Genomic DNA, 22,497 nt, shown 5'->3' on the forward strand with positions numbered 1-22,497 from the left:
GTGCCAGTTCTCTTGCACTTCTCCTCAGCTCCTGGATAGATAGGATTTTGTGGAGGACTTAATTGTCTAATGACAACAAATGCCTTGAGTTCATGTAAGAAGTGAAGCATGCTACATGAAATCATCTTGCAGAGTTACTATTCCTGACAGGCATCCTCTGCCTTCACCTAAACCATCACAACATAGCCACAGATTAGTCAAATGACTCCAGGCTCTGAATTCGAAGGAAAGCCATAAGTTGTCAATATTGTTAAGATTGTTCTTTTGTTAGTACTTCCTTTTCCTTGTGTTCTCTTTATAATTCTAACAAATGTCAAGGAGTATGTTTTTGCTAAAGTGATATGCAGTGGTGATCTTGAGTTTTATCCTGTTCTACACTGTTGAAACTCGTATCTCGTAGAAGTTACACAAATGTAAAAAAAAAAAATGGTGTCAGGAGATGTAGCACTGTAGTTACAAGAAAAGTATTTGAGTTGATAGTACTCTCATTTAACAATTTGTTTTATCATTTAATAGTTACTTAGGCTCTTTATAAATCCAGTTTGGAAGTTCTTGCATGATGTGACAGGTCCCTGTATTTGTCCAAAGTTCAGCAGAAGCTGTCTGTGACAGGGCTCCAGAAGCAGCACTGAGTCGGAGTTCCAGATTTGTCAAATGTGTGAGGCTGTCTGTCAGTCAAGTGCTCCTCACTGCAATGTCCAAACTCCTGTGCAGCTGTCAAGTGGATCTGGCTTGCGATTCAGTGAAATGAAGGCCTACAAGGCCTTAATCACTAAGTGAATACTAAAGCGAAGATCTAAATCTTGAATCAGGCCATGAGCTATAGAAACAGCCAGTGTGGAGAACTGAGTCATTCATTTTCAGAATCTTAATAGCCCTTTTTGCTTAGCAAATTTTCTGCTTTTCTGCTCATCTTGTCCTTGTCACCAGGCTTACAAAGGGTCTCCACGGTTAGCATGACAAACTGACCGACCTGGCCAGCTGAGGACAGCAGTAGTGGTCCTAACTGCATGTGCTGAATCTAGCTGCTGGGTTCCCATACTGTGCCAATGACCAAGGAGCAGGACTGCTGGACGTTATCCAGTGTTGAAGCTTTGCTAATATTCTGATTTTCTTCTGGCAGAACTATGTCTTAATCTGAGTCGAGGCTTTGCAGCAGAACAAGAACAAAATAGTTGAGTAGAGCCATGTGTTGACAGAACAACAGCAGCATAGCTGTGCTTCTGGGTTTTTCTGCGCCTTAGTTAGCCCTCCATGCTGGTTTTAACATTTTAACTCTGTATGTGTCCTTGAAGTTCAGTTTAATCAGAAAAGCACACAAAGCTGGTTTTTTTTTTTCAGAACCGGAGTAAACTTGTGTGCCTCTGATCCTGCCTGGGCTTTTCAAAGGCTGGAGGAGCCTGAGCTCTGTAATAGGTCCTTGGGTGATATGTGAAGCACAGTGAGATCCTCTTGCATCTTTTCACTTGATGTTAATGTCCTTTGTAAAGGGCAATACTGTGTAGGACTGATTGAACCCATTCCATGTTGAGTTGTACAGTAACTGTGATGGATAAAGCTCTTTGATGTCTCCATCCCACCTCCCAGCTAAGCCACTGTCTAGGTTGGGCTGATTGCCACCATATCAAAACACCTCAATGAGAAGTCTTTGTTACAGCGAATAAGCTTGCTGCTTTTTTTTTTTTTTTTTTTTTAAGTAAATGATTGTGTATGTAACATCACTTCTTTGGGGAAGTGGTTTTTAAAAAAAAAAAGCTAAAAATTAGGACTAAGAACTGTGAGTTCACAGTTGTGAACTTAATTCATACTTACTGCAAAAAAGTCAACCAGTTGTGTGCTAAAAATCCTGCCTTGAGTATTCAGATGTCAGTATTACAGGGCATGGTCTCGTGGTGAAACCATTTTTTCTTTTGAAACATTTGAGCCTGTACTCTGAACTTGAACTTTAATGTTCAATGCTAACTTGTGTTGTGCATTATTTAATGGGTGCTAGTTTAATGTTGATGTCAGTTCTTTCAGTACATAACTAGGCGTCGTTGCCTCTTTTGCAGATGGATCATCTTGCTTGCAATGGAGATAAAAAATTGCAGCCAGACAGGAGCCAGGCTATTCGGGAGAGGCTGAGGGGGAAAGGACTTCCCACAGGTAAGTGCTTTCTTGCAGGGGAGGGTCATGGCACTAACAGCCCTGTGGGAGACCACGTTTGTGGGGTAGATTTTGCAGCCAAAGAAACTGAGTATTGGAGCCCTTGCTCACGGTAACAGAGTTGGTAGTTCCATGCCTAACAAAGCATAGACAATGTCAACAAGAGAAAAATTATTTCTAGAAAATACACATCTTTTTCTGGCTCTGTTCCTGATGCGAGGAACAAGGTGGCCAGAAGTTTTATTTCAGGGGAGGAGAAGTTTCAGGCAACTGGAGGAAAAGGAAGCAGCTTCTCTTAGTTCCTTTATTTCTGTGGGCCCTGCTTTACCTCACTGTAACGTTCCTTGCACATAGCCGCTTGCTTTCCTTCCCAGGCAGCTCGGGGCCCTTCTCTCTGCACACAAAGCTTCTTGGTGCCCCCTCTTTTACCCTTAGCGGAGGTGGTGTGTGTTTGTCACAGTTCTGCTGTGCTTCGGCACTGTCAGGTGGACATGGAAACAAGGTAAGGTTGTAAAGTTGCTTCAGGGAGGTTAGGAAAGAGGAAAAGGGGGAAGGAGGGAAACAGCCCTTTTTGGGGCCACACTGCCATTGTTGCCAGTGTGGAGTAAAAGGGATTAAGTGATGTGGGATGACAGCCAATTGCTGGCCAAGGCTTTATTGGATGTTGCTGTTCAAGGTCTGTGGCAGCATCAGCTCTGTGATAGGCTTTTCAGCCAAGAGTAGGTGTTCTTCCAAAAGGCAGATCTCATCTTTTTTTTTTCTGGAAGAGTTGTGGAGAGTTTTGTGATGTTCCAGTCGGGCCAATCAATGTCATTGTGAGGCAGGCAGTGCGATGCGATAATTATCCGAGGCCTTTCTTGCCTTAAAATGCTCATCTGTAAATGGTGTACCTTGGTGAGCAGTATGGGATATCTTCCACAGATACCCAGCTCTGTAAATGCTAGCAGCACAGACTTTTTAGCTGCCTTATATTAACTTTCTGCCTAGTTACCACTAGTAAACGTGGAACGAAAGCGTGTTGCTGATGTGCTTGAGCTGCTCCCTCTGTCTTTTAGTTTGGTGCCCTCCAAAAACAGCAACAGTTCTCATCTCCTCCAGAGTCTTTCTGCAGCAATAGGAAGACATCTAGGAATATACAGGGTTTGGGACTGGATCAATTCAGTTGACTGGATTTGTAAACAATAGCATGCCTTCCTTCTTAAGCTCTTGTCTTAAAAATAATTCTTCCCCTGGCTCCCATCAGTTCTGCAAAGGTTGTGCCAGAACCTTTTTGTTTTTGTTAGTTTCTTCTTGAACCCTCTTCTTTCCCAATTTCTAGTTTCATCATATTCATGGTTTCTTTACACGCCTTTGTTCTTCTGCAAGTACATACCATATTCCTCACCTGGCACTTTTCTTTTGCTTTTCAAGTGGATTCCCATCATCTTCAGTTTAATTAATAATTTGCTATGTAGCACAGCAGAGCTTGATTTGAGCACATTAGCATTTGGCTACTACCTCAAGCTTGGTCATTTCCATACTCTCATTTCCATCATCTATTCTGCTTTTGATCCCATGATTATCATAAATTGCCTGTTTTGAGAATGGTCAGAATAAATATTTGTTTCATTTTGGAGGCATAGCAAGGCTGTTTTTAGACTCTGTTCTCACTGTACTAGCAACCCTAGTTTTTTCTTTACTTTATTCTCTTGCTAATACAGCTGAAAAGTCTTTTGCTCTTCTGCTTTTATTTTTCTTAGAAAATGCTCTTGTTGAAGTCTGTGTGTGCTCTGAGGTTTTTTACTTTTCTGTTTATTTTTCTTACAACTTTCTGGTTAAGCTGTTTAGTCGATGATTTTTTTTTTTTTTTTTAATCTCCAGAAGTCATGTTTGTTCCCAAAGTCTTAACTGTAAAATAACGTCTCTTTAATGCCTGAAACGTTTTCTGAGGACTATGCCTTTTGCTTACAGAGTATAGAGTAGATGATCTAATTGGCGTTTTCCTACTGTATCCTCTGACTTCATAAAATGTCATGGCCAGGATACTCTTTCCTCTTATCCTTACTTTCTTTGAATCACTTAGTATGTATGACAGTGCTTCTGAGATGTTTGAGAGACATTGCTTTTTATTTTAATTAATGCAACGTTCAGTTAGTGTGCAGCGTCTGGGTCACCGAAGGGCTGTGGAGGTGGAAGTCTGGCTGCTGGGTGCTCTCTTGCCTTCTGGCTCTGCCTGAGATTGCCACAGTGCCAGGCAGAACAGGTTCCCTGCAGTGTGTGCTTGTGAAATTACCAGCTCAGAGAGGACTGCCTGAACAAAGGGTTCTCTCAGACTGAGGTGTCCAGCTGAGTCAGCTGCTACAGAGCAGGACACTGTGGGTTGTTCTTTTTGCCGTTGTTGTCTTGTTTTGTTTTAGGTTCTGCCTATTCTGATTCCATTCCAACTTGTTTCAGTTTCCCTGTATCACAGTAATTACCTGTGGAACTCTGTTTACTTATCTCTTTTTCCCTAAAGGGCTTAAAACCATCTTAGTCACCCCCGCAGACATTTCCATTTCAACATCTGACTTCAGTCCCATTCCCTGGTCCTTTTATTTTTTTTTTTTATTTTTTACTAGCATCATCTTAATTCTCAGTCTTTCCATCTTCGATATATGCCTTCATCTCCCTTTGCTGAGCCCTCAGGGAATACAGACCATCAGAAACACACGGAACAAGACATCCACGTAACCAAATGAGCTCTAGCTATCTTCAGTTCCACATGGCATACTTATTGAATCATATGGTTGAAAGTTAGGGTGGTCCCAGTGAAAAGGGTGTCTGATATTAATGAGTGATAGCTCTCGTTTGATCCAGGGCTATCTAACTCTGTTTTATTTATTGATTTACAATGAATGCAGGAGTATCAAAATGTTGCTGCATCTAACTTCAGATTGATGATCAGTCATGTTGAGTTGATAAATATAGAGATGGTTCAGCTGAAGAGTGATGTGCTTCTCATTTCGGTCTTTGAAAGACTTAAACGTGAACTTTAAGATCAGCTTTGCAAATCTCGGTCATCCAAAATTACAGTTGCTGGGGCTTTTTATTGGCTTAGGACAAATGTTTTGAAATATTTTTCCACTTGTTGAAATTATGTATTTTGTTCTCCTGTATGCCAAGGTTATTTATTTCTGTCTTTACATCTTAAGTACAATTATTAAATTATTAAATAGCTTCATGCTAATATTCTCCCCAATTAAATTTATTTTCTGTCTCTTTCATGACTCACTTTCTGTGGTTATTTTGGTGAATGAGCTTTATGGCAGGGCAGACTGCAGAAGTAATTCATTCTAAATTAATATTACAGAATGTTTGCTTTTAGTCAAGACATACTCAGAGCACAATATTTAGGAACTGACTTAGCCAGCAGAAATAGAAACAGTAAAACCTGGTGTGAGTCATCTGAACATATGAGTTATTAGTGTTTCCTGTTCAAAACACTGTCGACCTTAAGGGTTTCCAAGAATTATTTGTGGAAGTTGTTTGATAAGATTCTTTTGGGGTGACAAAAGAGCAAGTAATTTTCAAACTCTTCGAAATATAAAGCAAGAATTAATTCACCCCACTACTGTTTTTGCTAAAAACCATAGCATTCATCCCTTAAAAGAGTGTAGCCTATTTAAAACTTGGTTGAAATCTCCGTAACTTAACCAAGCCTGAGAATCTGCTTCCCAGCTCTCAAATAAATGAAATCTTGCCCCAGAGAACTATTGCTGTGTCTCCTTGTGTGTTTACTTATTAAGTTCCACCTTGTGTTTGGGATCTGTCTGCACCAAGAGCAGACCTTTGAAAACATACTTGTCTTTTCAAGAAATTTAGCAGCCATGTTTCATAACTTTGCTTTCCTGTCACAGTGCTCTCCAGTGGGACCTTGACTCCTACATCATGGAGTCCGTCCCAAACGAACTTCGTGTGTTAAAGTGCTGCAGTTTGAGCCATCAAATTTCCAACCTTCATCTCTGCCAAAAGAGTGTATGCCACCTCATTCTGCTTGTGATGACTTTAAAGTATCATCCACGTTCACTTTATCTCTGCATAATAGGAAAGTGGAAAGAGGGAACAAAATTCAAAGTATTGATGAAGTGCCTGTTTAATTAGACTATGCACTCTGTTAAGTGCAGCAAAAATTGTAGGTTTTGTAAACTGAATAAAAGATCCTAAGGCTCCATGAAATCCTTTTAATTTTAACTGGAATACTAATGTTCAGTTAGCTCTCTCCAGAATATTTATTGCTTATATGGCTGCCCAGCAAAAACTCACAGGAAAGAAAATAAGCCATTTTGATTTTGATCCAGTGAAATTAATTGCGGATTATGTTTTAGTACCCAATCTTGATGAAAATGCAGCTTTTAGTCTATAAAGAAAGAGTTTATAGTGATCACCTCCACATGTGAACTGAAACAGATTTCATTTTCTTGCTAAATCCAAGCACAAAGCTTTCGCTTACCAAAAAAAAAAAAAAAAGAAAGAACTTTATTCCCTTGATTTGAGAATCTCTTATCTGGCAATCTTCATGCACACACCCTGCCCATCTTCCCGTTATTAGAAAAACAGAACTGAGTAGGTGGGAGAAAAATTTCAAGAGTTGAACAAAACAAAATAGAAGCCAGATGAAGATTTTTATTTTTTTTTAATTGTTGTTTTGCACTCTAGAAATGGTGTCTGTTTTCTTCCAATACATTTCATGCATCCTGCAGTTCTGGTGGTCGGTGGTGGTAGAGATCTTGTGAACTTCAGTATAGCTGCTGCTGCTTTACTGAGCTTCCAGCCTGGCAGTCCTGCTGAGGGCAAACTTGGAACTCTGGAACAAAATGAGAGGGGATGCAAAGACCCAGGAGTAAAGCAAACAGGAAATGTAAAATGCTGTATCTGCAGAAAACGAGCCATATGCCTGAGTTTCTCCCGCGCTGTGCCCAAATCTGGGAAGGGAAAAGCAGGGTAGACCTTTGCCTAATTGACTCAGAAATGTACTGAAAGGAAATCAAACCGTAAGTCGTAGTAGAAAAAAATGCAGTTATGCAGTTCCCTGTCCTGCAGGGATGCTGAGGAATAGGAGAGGAAATGCTGCACTTAGGAGGTGCAGCTTGGGAAGCGTCTCTACCACTGCTCTGAACAAGACTGGGGTTTCTGGAGCTGTTTGGGTTGTTTGATAGAGGAGCCATGCCCACCCAAAGCTGAACACAGATCCTTCTAAAGGATTTACAGCTTTGCTGCTCCGCATGGCGCTTTGAACAGTCCTTCAGTCCAGCTCATTTTGTCCTTGACAAAGAACACATTATTTTAGGAGTGCTTCGATCTCAAACTTGGAATTTCTCAACAATTTAAAAAAAAAAAAAGTAAGAGAGAGGAGGAGGTGCCGTTTCTAGCAGGCAACCCGCAGGCCACAGCTGGCTCTGTGGTCTTCTGTATGGCTCACAGCCAGCCCCAGAGGGACTGCAAATCCAACTCCTCCATCAGCTTCCCACTCACATCTGAGAAACTATCCACATTGTCTTGGGATGAGGATTTTTCTCTGTAGCTTTTCTCCAAGCTGATTGTGTGGGAGATGTTTTTTTAAACTTAGGCATAATCAGTTCCTCTTTTCTGAGCTTCCTGTCGAGCAGTGATGGTCTGCTCTTTTCGACGCGCGTGGGCGACCTCTCTTTCTCCCCCCAGCCCAGCACATGTGCACGCACATATGGGCGTACCTGTAAGCGTTGCTGAAATGCAGCTGGAAAAGGTTTTCCATTCTTTACAGACAAAAGAAAGGGGCTATCAGAAAGCATTTCAACAAAGTTGAACTGAGTTTAGTCAATATAAATAGACCCAGTCTGTGTTTGCATAATGCTTGATCAATTGCCTGTACGATGAAGGCGTTACACAAATAATTGCAGACAGACTGAATTGAGGTAGGACCAGATGACAGCTCTCTAGCTCAGATGAAAATGAGCAAGATTACTGGCAGTGAGAAAGACAGATGGTTCGTAAATAACACTTGTCAGAAAGGGTGTAATTGCATTGAAGACTCCAAAGGAAAAAGGAAGCAGGCCCATGGTCATGTAGTAAACATAACTTTGGCCTTTTGTGCTCATGTGGAAACGTAGATTTGGGTTTCAGCACCAGAAGGGATTTTTTTGTGAACTCTTGGTGATTAATTGCTATTCTCATGGTATGTATTCCCTTGCTATATATTATACTTTGAAATCGTGCAATTACTATAATTGCATTTGAATTATTTACAGTAATTATGAATAATTGCACTAATGTAAAATCAAGTAGAAGATAAACACCCAGGGGCGATCTGTGAAATGGAGAGCCCAGATACTGTTCTGAGAGTTGGTTTCAGCAGAAAAGTTTTGGGGGAAGGGGAAAGTCTGCTCCTCATCATCACTCATGTACTGTGGTATCTTAACTGCTTGTGGCTTGTCCTGTCACCATTACGGAGATGTGGGGAAGTCCTTCTTTATCCTGTCACATTGCTGGGTAACTGAAGTGTAGAGCAGCTCGTGTGGTGCCGGGTGAGGAGATGGTTTATGTCATTAGTGGAGCCAAGAAACTTTGGATAGGCCTCGAGAGTTTCCATTTACAAGAGAAGCCATTTTCAAAAGGATGGCATGATTCACGTTATGACCTTCCATTATAATTTCAAGATGTAGAAGTTGAATTCTGTAGCCAGGTTCTTTTTGATCCTTAGTTGGATCTTCATTCTTCCTATTTTACTGGCAGTCCTGTTCTTTTTGCCACATTTCATAAGCTGAAAAAATAAATGTGATGGGTACACTGCATATTGGCTCAATGAGTTTGGACTTGTGTATGCCATTCATCTGAAAGTAAATGTTTGGGGGTGTCAGAAAAATACTGCAGAAGTGCTTGGAAGAGGTATTAAGGATGCACAAATGATTCCCAGCTTCCTTGTGCTGGCAGTGTACCATTAGGGACTGGTAGGCCTTGTCCTGAAAGAGATTTACTGCAGTTGTTTAAGACCTCCTGATGTAAATAGAACTGAGGTAGCTTTCTGCAGCAGGCTTTGTACCCCTGGTCTTCTCTTTGCCTCTCTCAGGATGATTCTTCAACACCTCACGTTGACGCTGTGATCCAGTTTGGAGAGAGCTTGCTGGAATTAGGTGGAGAGGGATTTTTGTCTTGCAGAGGTGTTAAGTACCAAGACTGGTGAAAAGCAAAGGTGGGGAATGGGGAAGGGAATGAAGGAAAGAAGAAGGGTATCCAAGAGAATTTTAGAGTCTCAAGAGCAAACACAAAGGCCATGTGGGTCGCTGTGGAAATGAGTTAGAGAAAGACCTGCGGGCACAGTCAGTCAGCAGTGGGTAAGCAGCGTGTCTCCTGCACTGCTTCCCGACGGGCCAGCTCATCTCCTCCTTGTTATGCAATTAGCTGAGCGAGAGGCCAAGCTGCAGCAATGAGTACTTTCCTGGTCCCTGCTGATGAGACAGTGTTCCCGGCGTTCACTTTTCCTCATGAGGAAATGCCAGGTGGGTGGGTAACGTGGGGAACAGAAAGCACCTCGTGCATGCTGAGGCAAGGAGCCTGTGCTGCACAACAGCAGTTTCTCAGCAGCAAACAGTGGATTCCTTCGTGTCTGCGGGTGCTCTGAAACAAGGTAATGCTTCTAAACCTGAGCTGGGGATGTTCTGCTGAGTTGTGACCAATAATGTACCAGGCAGTCCTGAATTTACAGCACTGGTAGTTTATCGGAGTGGCAGCCGTCTCTCTTTTCCTGCTTTGCTTGCCATGCTTTTTTCACTAAGGTCTTGTGTTTGCAAATACTTCTTGTATCAGAGTTGTTTTTGTTTGTTTGTTTGTTTGTTTGTTTGTTTTTTCCATTAAAAAACAAAGGGGAAAACATTGTATTAGGGAGATTGTCTTGTAGTTGTTTTGTTTTTTTTTTCCAAGTATACCTTGGAACTGTCATTATCGCAGAGGATTCTTGGAGCTCCTTCTGATTTTTTGTTTTGTTGAGACTCTGAAATAATGAAGTGTTTTGCTTTTTATCCCTATCTCTAATGCCTGAGTTAGAATCCTGTTTAAGATGCCTGATGCTTAAGATGATCTTGATGTGTGTGAATGTGAAGTATGTGTTGGCAGAAGGGCTATCATCACACTGTGCTGGATAGATGGTAGGAACTTGACAGTGAAAAATTATTTTTCAGAAGGCTTTGCTGTGTCCTTGGATATTATATGTACTTCACTAGCCTTGTGAGGGACATGCAGTCTGACAGAAGCGCAAGAGAATGATGTGACATGAGATTTACCTGACCACAAAGATAAATATTCTAAATCGAGTTTAGGGTTGAGGTCATATTCATAAAAATAGGAAGTGATGTGTCCAATTGTTTCAGAAGAGAAATTTGCTCTCGTTGGCAAGCACTTTTTATTCTCTCGACTGTCTGGAACATGTGGGAACCTTGTGATGGAGACGTGTTTGGGCAATCAGAATCCTAACATTTCACTATCAAATATTTGGGGGGAAGGGGAAGATGCAGGGGGGAGCATTCTGGCTTTGTTTAGCTTTTGTTTTGCTTTTTTTAAGCACCTGGTTTTGGTTTTATCATAGAAATAGAAACTGAAAAGAAATAGTCTCCCTTCAAGTAGAATGTCAGAGTACAAAGGTACAAAGCCACAAGCTTTTAAAGCATTTCTAAGTGCAAGTAGCAACACCCTTACAGCATTCTCTGAAACTTGATGCAAAAGAATCATAGAAGTTCAGCTGAAGCCCACTGAACAAGAGTGGCAATTGATCTCAGTTGATTTTCAAGGGAGGAGGGACCGCTAGCACTGGAACCATCTCACGGAACAGAAGATTGAGCACGTGTATTTCCTCTCACTCTAAGAAAGGCACATACATCCTCGCACTGTCACCAGCCCTCGGCTGTTCTCAGGGGTGGTACCAGGGTGAGGGTGAAAATATTGGACATGATGATGGTTTTTGTGATGTATTTGATCAGTTGTAGTTATGAGAAGACTTCTGTATGTGCGATATCTAAACTAGACCTTGGTTCTTTATCACTTCATTATTGCAGAAGCATTGAAAAATGTTAGTGTTTCCTAATAGGAAATAGCAGTTGGTCAGTCTTCAGTACTGGTTGTTTCTCTGTGACTTTAATATTAAGGTGCTTACTGTTTTGTTCTGATCTCAGGAAGTCTTAAGGATACGAACAGTAAACTGGGGGTTTGTCTGGAATATTAAGAAGTTTCATTGTGCTTAGTAATGTTTATAATTAGTTTTGTAAAACTGGGCAAGTACATTTAGAATATCTTAAGCCTGAAACCAACATAAGCATCACAGCTTTTCAGTGAGCATTATACAGTATTCTTTTGAGAGCGTGTATTTCACCAAGAATATTACACCTCTGACAGTTTTTTTTTTTTTTTATTGTGGAAGTTATTTCATGATAAGGGAGAGGGAGGAGAGGCAGCGTTCATTAATATTGACCAATCCATTTATTAACAAAACATGAAGTGTACAGGCTCATGCCATCACCTTGACCTTGAGGGCTTTGTCAGTTTTTTGTTCTAGAATATTCTGCATCTTGAGAGACTGTCATCATCAAAAACAGTCATTACAGGAAGATGGAAGATTTTTAAAATTCCTAACTGCACAGTCATTCTTCCCTTGCTACCAACAGTACAGTAAGGCATCTGTAAATGTGTGGAACAAACCTGGACTTGTTGAGAGGTGATGAGAAACTGCAGGTTGTGCCTTTGTGTGTGAGGGGTGAAATGAATTGCTGATTTTGGATCGATAGGTAAACAGTGCTTCTGGTGGTAGTGCAGGCTAGGTTAAAAATACAGTGAGTGAGAAAACAAATTTGCACGTGTACCTAGCAGTCATTTTTAATATTATTGTTTAATTATACTGGGCTGTAGTTTTTCTTGAGCTCTTCAGAAATAGGACAAATGTAATGGTGCTCAGCTGTGAGGTAGCTGAAGATTTGTCTTTGACTGAGGTAGCAGCTGTCTGAGTCTTTTGCATGACCAAATCGATGCCAAATGTGTGCTTGGTGTACACTCTCAAGTAAGTAACTTCTGTCGCACTCCTGTGTACTAACTACAAATTACATGTATGAAATGTCTCCTTATTCCAGGAAAAGCCTTGGTGGTTGATGCAGATGACGGACACAAGACTCATTTCTCTCAACAGACCATGCTTAACAAAGGGCTTAGCAAGTCTATGGGATTTCTGTCCATTAGAGGAACACAAGGCGAGGAAGAATTTTTCCAGGGCATTTCCTCAGATTACAACTCAGGACAGGAAGATGCTTTCTGTCCTCACAGATGTAAAACCAATGAGTTTGAAAAGAAAGGTCACCTTCACACAGATGCTGCTCCCAGGCGGAAGGTATGGGCTTCCTCCACAGACTTGCTCTGCACAACTGACAAGGCCGCTGAGAGGGACCATGCTGGAGACTCTCACAGGCATGGTCACCAGTGCGAGACGTTTACAGTGCGGACTTCTACTACCACCAGAAACAAGGAAGCAAGGTACTCTGATGGCAGCATAGCACTGGATGTCTTTGGACCTCAAAAACTGGACCAAACGCGCCATGTGCCAGAGACATCAACTTCCGCAGCGATATCGAGTGCCTTTGACAGGATAAGAGAGAGACAAAAGAAGTTGCAGCTCCTGCGGGAAGCCATGAATGTAGAAGGTTAGTGAAGCTTTTAGATATTCTGAATCATTCCAGTCATTAAACAGAGATTGTCTTTATGATAAATTTGAGTTCTCTAATAGCAACTCTAGAAACTGCTGAGCTCTTACGTTTGTCTTCTGTTTTTAGGTAAAATCAAAGCATTAAAACATCTGTTGCCAGCCAAGATGAAAGTGCTTGTCCAGATGAATTAGCCAGTGAAGGTAGTTGCTCTTTTTAAGTCAGCCAGTGTCAAGTTCATCAAGTGAAATTAGGAAATATATAGGTAACAGCCAATTGGCAGGTAATTTTCCTTCAAGGAAAACCTTCATCTTGAGCTCTTAAGGATGGATTTATACCCTGAAGGAAAAGAAGTGTGTCATCTACAGATCTCTCAGTTTTTGCTCTGTATAATTCTGGATGATCCACTTAAGCCCCATAAATATGTAGTTTCTTTTGGGCTTAAGATCTTTACCTCAGTGAGGAGAATTGTCAATAAGTTCCCTCAGTTAATTTAGAGAACATGTTGGGGGAGAAAAACCTTGGGACTCATTGTATGCACACTTATGGAAACATCTTTATGTGGAGCCCTGTAATGGGGAACAGCGTGTTTTGTTTCTTTTGAACATGCAATGTGATTTTCAGGGGTTGTAAATTCAGGACAGCTGGATTGAAATTGAGTGCCAAGTCAGATCCTGTTCATGATGGGCAAGAAGGCGTTGCTTGTTCATCTAAGGTATATGCTGGAAGAGCTGTATGTGCAGATTTAGCTGGGTGATGATTTCCAGTGTGTAGGAAATTGATGCAACTGAACAATCGTGGTGGCCTGGCTGTTGTGTGACAGAAGTGACAACTGCCAGAAATAACAACCTCTGCCTTGTTTTCCTGCACTGAGGTGTGAACACCCCTGCTGAGGAGAGCTTGATAAAGCCTTTCATCAGGGTTGTAAAGCACTGTTTGTGCCCTGGGTGCTATCTCAGGATGAGACTGTATTGCAGGCAGCATGGGAAGCGTGTTCTTCCTCTTCTGAGCATGTGAGCCTTGAGCTCCAGAAAGAAGGAGCCTTACTGAAACAGCATCAGCAGTTCAAGAAGCTGCTGTGATTATGTACCAGCTGCACAGAAAAGACGAGCAAAGGGTTTCTGTTCTGTGGCATTAACATCTTCCAATGAAGGTAACATTATCAAGTGAAAGAACGAATGTAGATGGAAACAGTACGGTGGAGATAACCATTGTTTGTTCAGAATAGAAGCTGACCACCTGTAATTACCTACTGAGGTGTCTGATGGGGTAGTGGGGATGTTGCTTTATGTGTGGTTGAAGAGCGTGAAACTGAAGGGGACCATATCAAGTGCATGAGTCAACTCGAGCCTTTGGAGATAGGCACCTCGCGGAGTGTCAGCAGCCACTCCCTGCGTTGGGAAAGATCAAGAGCTTCCTTGCTGAGGAGTTCAGCTTCGTGCGGGGTTGTGTTGCACAACAGCAAAACCAAAAGCTCGGCCAAGCCCGTTGATGAGCAAGGGTTTATCGTTCTCAGTCAAACAGGTTGGGAGACGACAGAAAAGGTAACATGCCTGGGTCTCACGAAGTGAGATGGTTCAGCTGTGTGAAACTGCTCGCGTGGTGTAGAGAAGGGGTGACAGTGCAGCCAAAGCAAACCGGGAGCCGGGGCTTTACACTTGGAGGAGCTGAGCGAGGGCAGATCGAAGCCGTAGCTCATGACTCACTGCCCATCCTTCTGAATTCAGTCATCGTTTGGTAGAAGAAGTCCCGATACTCTCAGCACGTAGCTGGGTCGCAGTGTCCTTGTCTTCTGAGTTACTGCTTGCAGTAGAGGAAGGAGGTACGTGTTTCACTCTTGCGTTGGAGTCAGGATTGTGTACCCTGCACTTTTATTGCAGGCCTGCCATTTATCTTTCAGTTAACTTCTTAAAGGTTTCAGGCCAAAACTGGACTGTGAATGTCAATTTTTAACGAGAGTCAGTGCAAAGAGGTATTTGAGTAAGACAAAAGGGAAATGGCTTTTCACAGAGGAGTTGGTTGCTGTTGGCTTGAGAAGTCTGACTGAAAGGACTCCGTTTCTCCTTGAGGGCAGGGTCACAAACCCCCTGAGATGTGAAGTCTCCTCAGGCTGCTCAAGGTTACGTGTTAACAGTAGGTAAGCCTCTGCCTTCAGCTCTTAGTTTTCTCAGTTGTGGAAAGGCATCGGACTCAGCACAGGCAGAGCTTTGCCAGATATAACTTCCCTCTTCAAACTACAAAGGAATTTAAGCGACACGTGGCTTAGTTCTTCCCTAGCTTATTTTGGGTTCAGCTGGCAAGCTTTTTTGTTATTCACAAAACCTTAAGGAGCTGACTGTCTTGGAAAAAGAAAATGTTCCCATGCGTAGGCTCTGGTGCGCCAAGCTTTCACTCGGAACAGATTTTTACAACCCAAATTATAAACTCATGAAAAGCCGAGTTTATAGTGGAAAGAATGACAGAGCTTTAATTACAGCTGTGCTGTAACGAGGTAGTTTGTAGCGAGCTACGAACCATCCACACTGCACTATAATCTGAACTTGGAATGTCCTGCATGCAGCCTCCCAAACCCTCCAGAGGCAGCGTCTTCCAAGTGTCTTGCTCACAAACTTGCTGTGTTGTGTGTTGGTCCTCTGTGCTGCTTGAGGGCTGAGGTGGTTGTCGTAGACCAATTTGGGTGTTTGTCAGTGACCAGGTGCTTGGCCACGAGTTCAGGGGGAGAGAAGATGGCTGCTGGTTCAGCTCAGGTGTACGTCAGCCAATTCTGAACGCTCAGATCAGACTCCAAAAATGTGTTTTCATCTTGTCAAGTGATGGGAGAGAGAGTTCTGTATCTCTGCTGCTGCTGTTCTTGTTTTTGTTGTGTAGTTTGTCAGCTTTGGTGTTAAACCCAAGCAGCTCTTCTGTTCCGAGTGAGCTGTTGGTGCTGATCTTCTGCAAGTTGTCAGTGGCTGCTCGGCGCCCCCAGCCAGCATCCCCTGTCAGAGCCAACAACCTTCTGGCTTTGGCATCTTCTGAGCCTGGATCGCTGCTCGAGAGCACGAGAGCCTTGTGCCTTCTCCCTTACTCCCAGCTTTCTTTGCCTTCTCACCCACAGAACTGATGGTATCTTCTGAGAGCTGCCAAGCATAAACAGAGTTCAGGGTTCGTGTTGGGCCTGCCTTCAGCTGGCGCGATAGGCAGGCACGTGGCTCTCAGGTAGGCTCTTGCCAGTCTCTCCCATTCGTTGGCTCAGGTGCCTTTTCCCCCTCGTTTCATGTGTCTCCATTATAAGGGAGTTGGTTTCTGTGTTCCTTGAGCAAACGTGTATCCTTCTTGTGTACAGTGTTGCCTATGGGAACGTTGGAAATGAATGCAAGAGGGAGCATTCATGAGGGATGCAAGCATTCAAGAGGGATGCAACTCTTCTGAGTATTTATCTCACAAGACTGTTAATTGATGTGCTCTCCTGAGGACTCGTCTGGACCCCACTTACCTTCCATGTCATGGCTGCGTGTCTTCGGCTGGCGAGTCAAGCTTGTGGGTACTCTAAACGTTCAGATTTATTAAACTCTCTTAGTTAGAAGTTGCATTTGGGAATAAGGAAAAGTTACTGTGGTCAGTATATTATGGGTAAGCAGGTTGGTAGCGAATGCCTTCCAGCAAATGAATCCCAGGGGCTGGAACTGGGGAGCTACAGGAGAAGCAGGTTAAGCAGGAGGTGGGATGTAGGGCAGAGGAGGAATAGCTGCTCTGCAAACTCACCTCTTCATGACCACCCTCAATGCCATGCATACTTTCCTTTTCTGTTGAGTTGTATGTATTCAACAGGTAAGCTTAAGTGGAGGAAATGCCAGTCACCCACAATGATGTATGCTGTTTGCATGTGAAAGCAAACTGAGGCTCAGTTTCCACTTGTTTTAGGATCATCCCGCTGCAGTGTGATTCCAGCTCAGTGGCGGTGAAAGGAGTTGTCATGTGGCTGGTATGTCCGGTATGGATTGGGTTCAGTTACTGTTCAGCAATCACAGCCATGAAGCTGCAGGGTAGGCTTATGAACTGTTCCTAGCTCAGAAAACTTTGGGTCATGAGTTGTACTGGCGCTGTGGAAATTGGCCTTTTAAGGAAGAAAAAAAGAAATACTCTTGTGAAATACCTGTAAGGTACAAGTGCTTTGGCATCAGGCACAGCTGCTTTGTTCTGAATTATATAGGAATATAATAGGAATTATATATGAACAGGATGGTGGAAGTCCCATGTGTTACCTGTGAGCATGTGTCAAACAGGAACCCTTACCAGGGATTCATTCTGGGTCACTACGCTCCCTGTTGAACATCTGCCGTGCTGCCTTGCAGAAGGTAATTCAATGAAAAAAGGAAAGGGAAGAGTAACCATGGCTCTAACTTTACTTTCTGAGCTTCTGCAAAAGAAGCACATCCCAGCCCTTTCTCAAAAGACTACGGATGAGTTTCATGGCATTACAGTGAAGCTCTTCAGTACTAAAGACACCCACCACCAGAACCCCAAGAGCAAACCAGAACACCCGCCCTGCCAGGAAGCTGCTTGTTGAACTCTATCTCTATCCTTTTCCTTCTCTCTGCATCCAGTAAGAATTTTGTAATAATGTGCATTTGAAAGCCTGTGTATCTAATGTGAGTCATGTGTTCGGGATAATGACATTCCAGGCTAAATGCGGTCCTCTGATTTCTGTTGAAGTTGGCTGGGACAAGGCTTTCTGTAAATGACGAGCCTGGGCTTGCACGTCTTGCCTTGTGTAAATGGCGTGGTTTGTTGTTTCGTGCTGGGTTAGGTGCCTGTGAGGTTGTGCTCTGCTGGCTTCCACAGGGAGTTTCAAAAAGTACCACAGCAGTGCTACAAAAATGGCACAAACATGTTTTCTTCTATTTGTACGGCAGCTCTCATCGCCATGTTGTGGTGCTTGCACTTTTATTACGAATTTTGTATCTACATCTTCATTACAGACTCTTAAAACAAAAATAAAAATACCAAGGCTATTCAAAAATCCCAGGGAAAAATGTAAATTCTGGAGACCAGTTGTTTATTGTCATCATCTGCTTTTGCAGATCTCATTTTCCAGTTCCTTCCCAGCCATTCAGGCCAGAAGTTGGTCCTTGTTTTTGAAATTGTTGGATGAAAAGCTCAGCTTCAGCTCAGTCCCAGAGTGTGGACTCGTGACCTTTGGAAGCCAGCTCTTCATTAGAAGAGGTTTGGTTTGGATGCGATCCAGGCGCCTTCTCTGAAGTTAAACCTAATATGATATGTTGGAATTGAAGAGAATTTGCTGGAGGAGAGAAGCAAGCAAGAATTACTGGGTGAATTCAGCAAGCACTGTAGAATACAGCAGTCTCCGCAGTGATGGCTGAATCTCACTCTTGCAGCATGTATCCTGTCCATGCAATCAGTTCCACTGCTATGTATATTTTCCTGAAACTGAGCGAAGCAAAAAAAAAAAAAAAAACTCTGAGCAGTGAATGGGAATCTCACTCGGTGTTCCTGGCCATGAGCTGCCCTCGTGGCCTCCAGCAGGGCGCCTGCTGATGGGCTGAGCCCAGGGAAGCCAGACAGCCCGCAGAGTCTGATAGCTCCACAGCAAGTGCTTGTTTCATATTCTGCTTTACCATTTTACATGTATTTTTTTTTTTGCAGAATTTTACGTCTCAGAGAGCCAGGACGGAGCCACAGTTCTGTGTGCAATTCAGGAAGCCCAGGCTGCTGACTAGGTGGAAAAAAAATCTGCTTAAAATCTCATGTTGTATTTTATTGTTCCCTTCCCTTCCTTTTGCTTCAAAGACGGTCTAGCAGACTTGCAAAATCTACAGCTAATAAAACTACTGGGACAGAGGAGATCTGTTTTCACTTAAGCGTTTCTCCACTGTAGCTCCCAATATCATGCTAGGATTCATGCCGCATTTGAAGGGCTGGGAGCATTTTAAAATACGCATCAGAAGGCTTCCCACTGAATTTGGGGTTCATTTTCCTATTTAGGCAAGTCGTTGCTAGATTGGCAGTGTGTTTTGGTGTTGTAAAATCCAGAAGGCTGAAAGTAGCCGTTGTGAAAGGCTGAAGCAAGACCCAAACCCCTGTGAATACTCTGCATTGAGCTGTAGGTCGCTTTGCAGAATCGAGTGAGACACATGTGTAGGACTCACCGGGCTTCAGCTTTTTATGCATCTCTTGCAGCATCTTGCTGCATTTGCTGGGGCCCTGGGGAGCTGCACAACCAAGTGGGCTGGTAGATAGTTGTAGGAAATAGCAGCTTTTGGAGGTTTTGGAAACAAGTATTGCAAACTTAACGCAATCTTGTCTTCAGTGTTTGTCTGCTGCAGCACTTGCGAGCCTAAAACACATTGCTTGTTGATAATTAGTGGAAAAACCACTCCAGGTTGTGCAGGTAGTGACAGGGCGCAGTTGCTAACATGTGGTTGTAGTTCCCGCAGAACATAGCGGAGAACAGAAATCTGTTTGGTGCAGGCTCCCTTTGTGGGGTTGGATCAGCTACATCCAGCTCTTGTGGTGATGGATTGCACCCTTGCTGCTCAGCCTGTCCCTTCGTACTGGTGACCTTGTACTGGAAAACTTGTTTGCAGGGACTGAGCAAAATATCTCATCCTGCCAATTTTGCTCCACTTCTGCTCTTCCAACCAGCAGGTAACTGCTTTGTTCAGAAGAGCACTTCTAATGCTGGAGTCCTCTGTCCATTTCTCTCTTTTCTTTGTTTTCAGTTATTTCTCCTCATCTCTAGAGGGAAGTAGCACTGTTTCACTTAACCATCAATGGTGGATGATGTTCTAGTTGGTTATGGTTTGATTTTGCTGTTCCAGTCCAGAAGGGGGAAGTGCAATTAGCTGAATTCCTCTGGATTGGTTTTTCGCTTGTTTTGGAAATAAGCTTAGTTTACCAGCTGTGTCCTCAGCAACATCGGATCGGGTAGAAAACATGTTTTCATTATTTCTCTATAATAATTTTGTTATTAAGATGGTTCACTTAGTAAATTTATCACTAGCGTTAATCACACCTGGTCAAGCTGTGGTCTGCAATAACTTCACATCTCTTGCTGCTGCCTGTTCAACATTTTGTACTCCTCCCCTGACATGCCTTACTGCAGTAATTGGCACTTGTATTTACAGCTGTTACATGTGCTTGCTCTGTATCATCCCTTCTGTTTTTAAAAATGGTAACTGTAAGTGGACCCAAGACAGCCTTTTGGAAAGACGGACATCTGAAGTGGGCTCTGTGTGACAGCAAAGCCTTGGAAGTCTCCAAGTGTGGAGGCTTTTTTGTCTTCTGTTTCTTGCCTGTAAGTGTCATACATGGTCATTCACTGCCTTGCATATGACAAAGTTTTGAAGATAGCTGGAAATATCAAGTATGTATCTGTTGCAATTCAGTATGCTATGTGGAGAGTTCACTGGCACTAGGAGTTGAGGCTGCGTTGTTTTGCTTCCTCTTCAAAATTAGCTCTTCTGGTTAATTAAAAATCCTGCAGGGACTTAATAATTGATTGCTAATCATATTTTATGGATGCCAAATTAAGGCTGAATGAATTCTGATTTTCCAGTTCCTGCTTTGTTGCTATGAGTATTTTTCCTTTCTCATAGAGAAAAGGACCCAGGGGCGGAGTCCTGGCTGTTGCTTTCTACACACATGAGGCATGCGCCAAATGTTTTAGTCAATTTTGGTCTGGGTACTGGGGCTTGTAGCTCTTGTGTGTTTTGTTGGCTTGGGGGGCTTTAGGTTGGTTAGTTTTTCTGTGCTTTTTTTTTTTTTTTTTCTAAATTTTAGTTTTCTGCACAGCATCCACTGAGTATTTCCTTTGCTTTCAGACTCCCAAACCACAGACTGGTATTTAAAATGTTTTGAACAGATCATATTTCAAGTGTTGCTTTGTATTTGACTTTGCATTAGAACTGTTGTTCTTTTCTGACACCCTGATTTAAACTTTCAGAGCCTCTGAGAAGGTACAAATCTTACCACAGCGATGTTTATAGTACTTCAAGTGAAAGCCCATCTGTTATTTCCTCGGAACCAGATTTCAGGCAAGGTAAGACCTGTGTTTAAAAATAATAGTAAAAGAAATTTAAAAAAAAAAAAAAAAAAAAAAAAAAAAAAAAAAAGGCAAGAAGAAAGTTCAAAGGAAAAGAAAATGAGGGAAGTTAAATCATTAGTAGGAGGCTTGATAATTACTACTAATATGAAGTTGTAAGATGATCTCATGTAATTAAATAATTGTGTTCAGTTCAGCATAATTGGCAGTCTGTTCAGAAATGAGTTTGACATTTAGCAGTCTGAAAGGGAACATGGTAGGAAAAGGTGGAAATGGTTAACTTCACTGGAGTGCTTGATTTAAATGGCACACAGTCTTCACAGGCACAAAACCAATCCTAGTTGTTGCTAGTGTGCAATCTCAGTAACTTGTAAAAGCTTTCTATGGAACGTATATGGTTTAATTTTTTTGGATTTCCATTGGCTTTACTAAGAGGATAAAATGGTCAATAATTTATAAACCAAAGATTTTGGTATAAAGCAAAAAAGCAGGTAGTACAGGCTAATTGTATGACAAATTTATGTATGTTCTACTGAATCAGTGGCTTGGAAAAACGGGCAATGGTGTTATTTGTTGATATATGACGGGAAGGTTTTCTTCACAACATGGAAGCACAACATGGAAGACAGTGCTTGGGGTGTTTTATGAAAGAAGTGCTAGAATATGCTCCAACCCAGCTGCCCTCTGCTCACCACTCCTTCCACATCTTCTGGCAGTCCTTCTAAATACTGAGCCTGAAGCCTAATAAGCAGAAAGAAGCAGCAAGTAACGGCAGTGGTCTTGAGGCACGATACCTATTTTCCCATCTGTTTCTTGTCATTTAGAACAGGCTACTTAAGAGTTTCTATCCCAAGTCTGTACAGGTGAAAGTGAGCTGCTTTTGGGGTACCAGTAGCCAGAGTCAATGAAATGGGTGTCATAAAGAACAATTTCAAAATCAACATGGCTTTAATGTGTAGTCTGAGATCTCTCCCGCTACTACCTCTGTTCACTGAGGGTACAATAAAGAAATGAAAGCCAAGCACTTTGCAAAATCAGGTCAGAAGTTTAAAATCTCAGGTGCTGCTGCAGGAAGACATACCAGCAAAGGAGCTAACCATTATAAACAGGAAAGCAGATCAGTTTATTACTAAAAAACAAAACAAAACAAAAACCTATTTCATAGTAAAAGGTCAGATTTCAGGGACAAAAATTAATCACAGGAGCTCAGCAGTATACTGGTTTCTTAACTCCCTTCTTGTGAACTGGATGCAGAATTACTTTATCTAGCTGCTTTGATACTGTTGTGGAGCAGTTTAGTGTGGTGTCTCTGTCACTTCATGCCTCAATAGAACAGCATAAAAAGAAACCTTTTGTGTTGGAAAGGTGTCTATGCAATAATGTATTTATTTTTTCAGCATTTTTTTAGGCCTTCTTTAGTATCCTTCCTCAAAGGAATTCTGTAGTGTAGCTACCTTCACTGGGGGAAGCAGTAAGATTTCTTTGAAAATTGAAATCGACTTCCTAATAGTGTGTCTAACATGTGGAACATAGAAATCTGATTCCTTCTAAGTAATCTCATATGACTGATAAATCCTTGATTTTTAAATGGGATCATTCTGTATGCTTTGTTGCCCAGTCAGGTATTAATTTGTCTTTTGG

General features: G+C 42.2%; 1 protein-coding gene across 5 annotated transcripts in view; it reads left to right on the plus strand.

Moving 5' to 3' along the window:
* PTPN13 (protein tyrosine phosphatase non-receptor type 13) overlaps positions 1–22,497 on the plus strand; it is a 109,217-nt gene that overhangs the window by 39,097 nt on the left and 47,623 nt on the right. For 3 of the 5 annotated variants that reach the window (XM_082759001.1, XM_082759002.1, XM_082759003.1), the window contains exons 6-8: positions 2,052–2,145; positions 12,249–12,812; positions 20,758–20,853. In XM_082759001.1, the coding sequence (XP_082615127.1) occupies positions 2,052–2,145; positions 12,249–12,812; positions 20,758–20,853 (754 nt within the window). Of the gene's footprint in view, positions 1–2,051; positions 2,146–12,248; positions 12,813–19,973; positions 20,110–20,757; positions 20,854–22,497 lie in introns of those variants that run through there. The other 2 variants (XM_082759004.1, XM_082759005.1) reach the window with 2 other exon arrangements.

Source organism: Aythya marila (genome assembly GCF_965140915.1).
Source record: "Aythya marila genome assembly, chromosome: 4".
In the NCBI taxonomy this organism is placed as follows: domain Eukaryota; kingdom Metazoa; phylum Chordata; class Aves; order Anseriformes; family Anatidae; genus Aythya; species Aythya marila.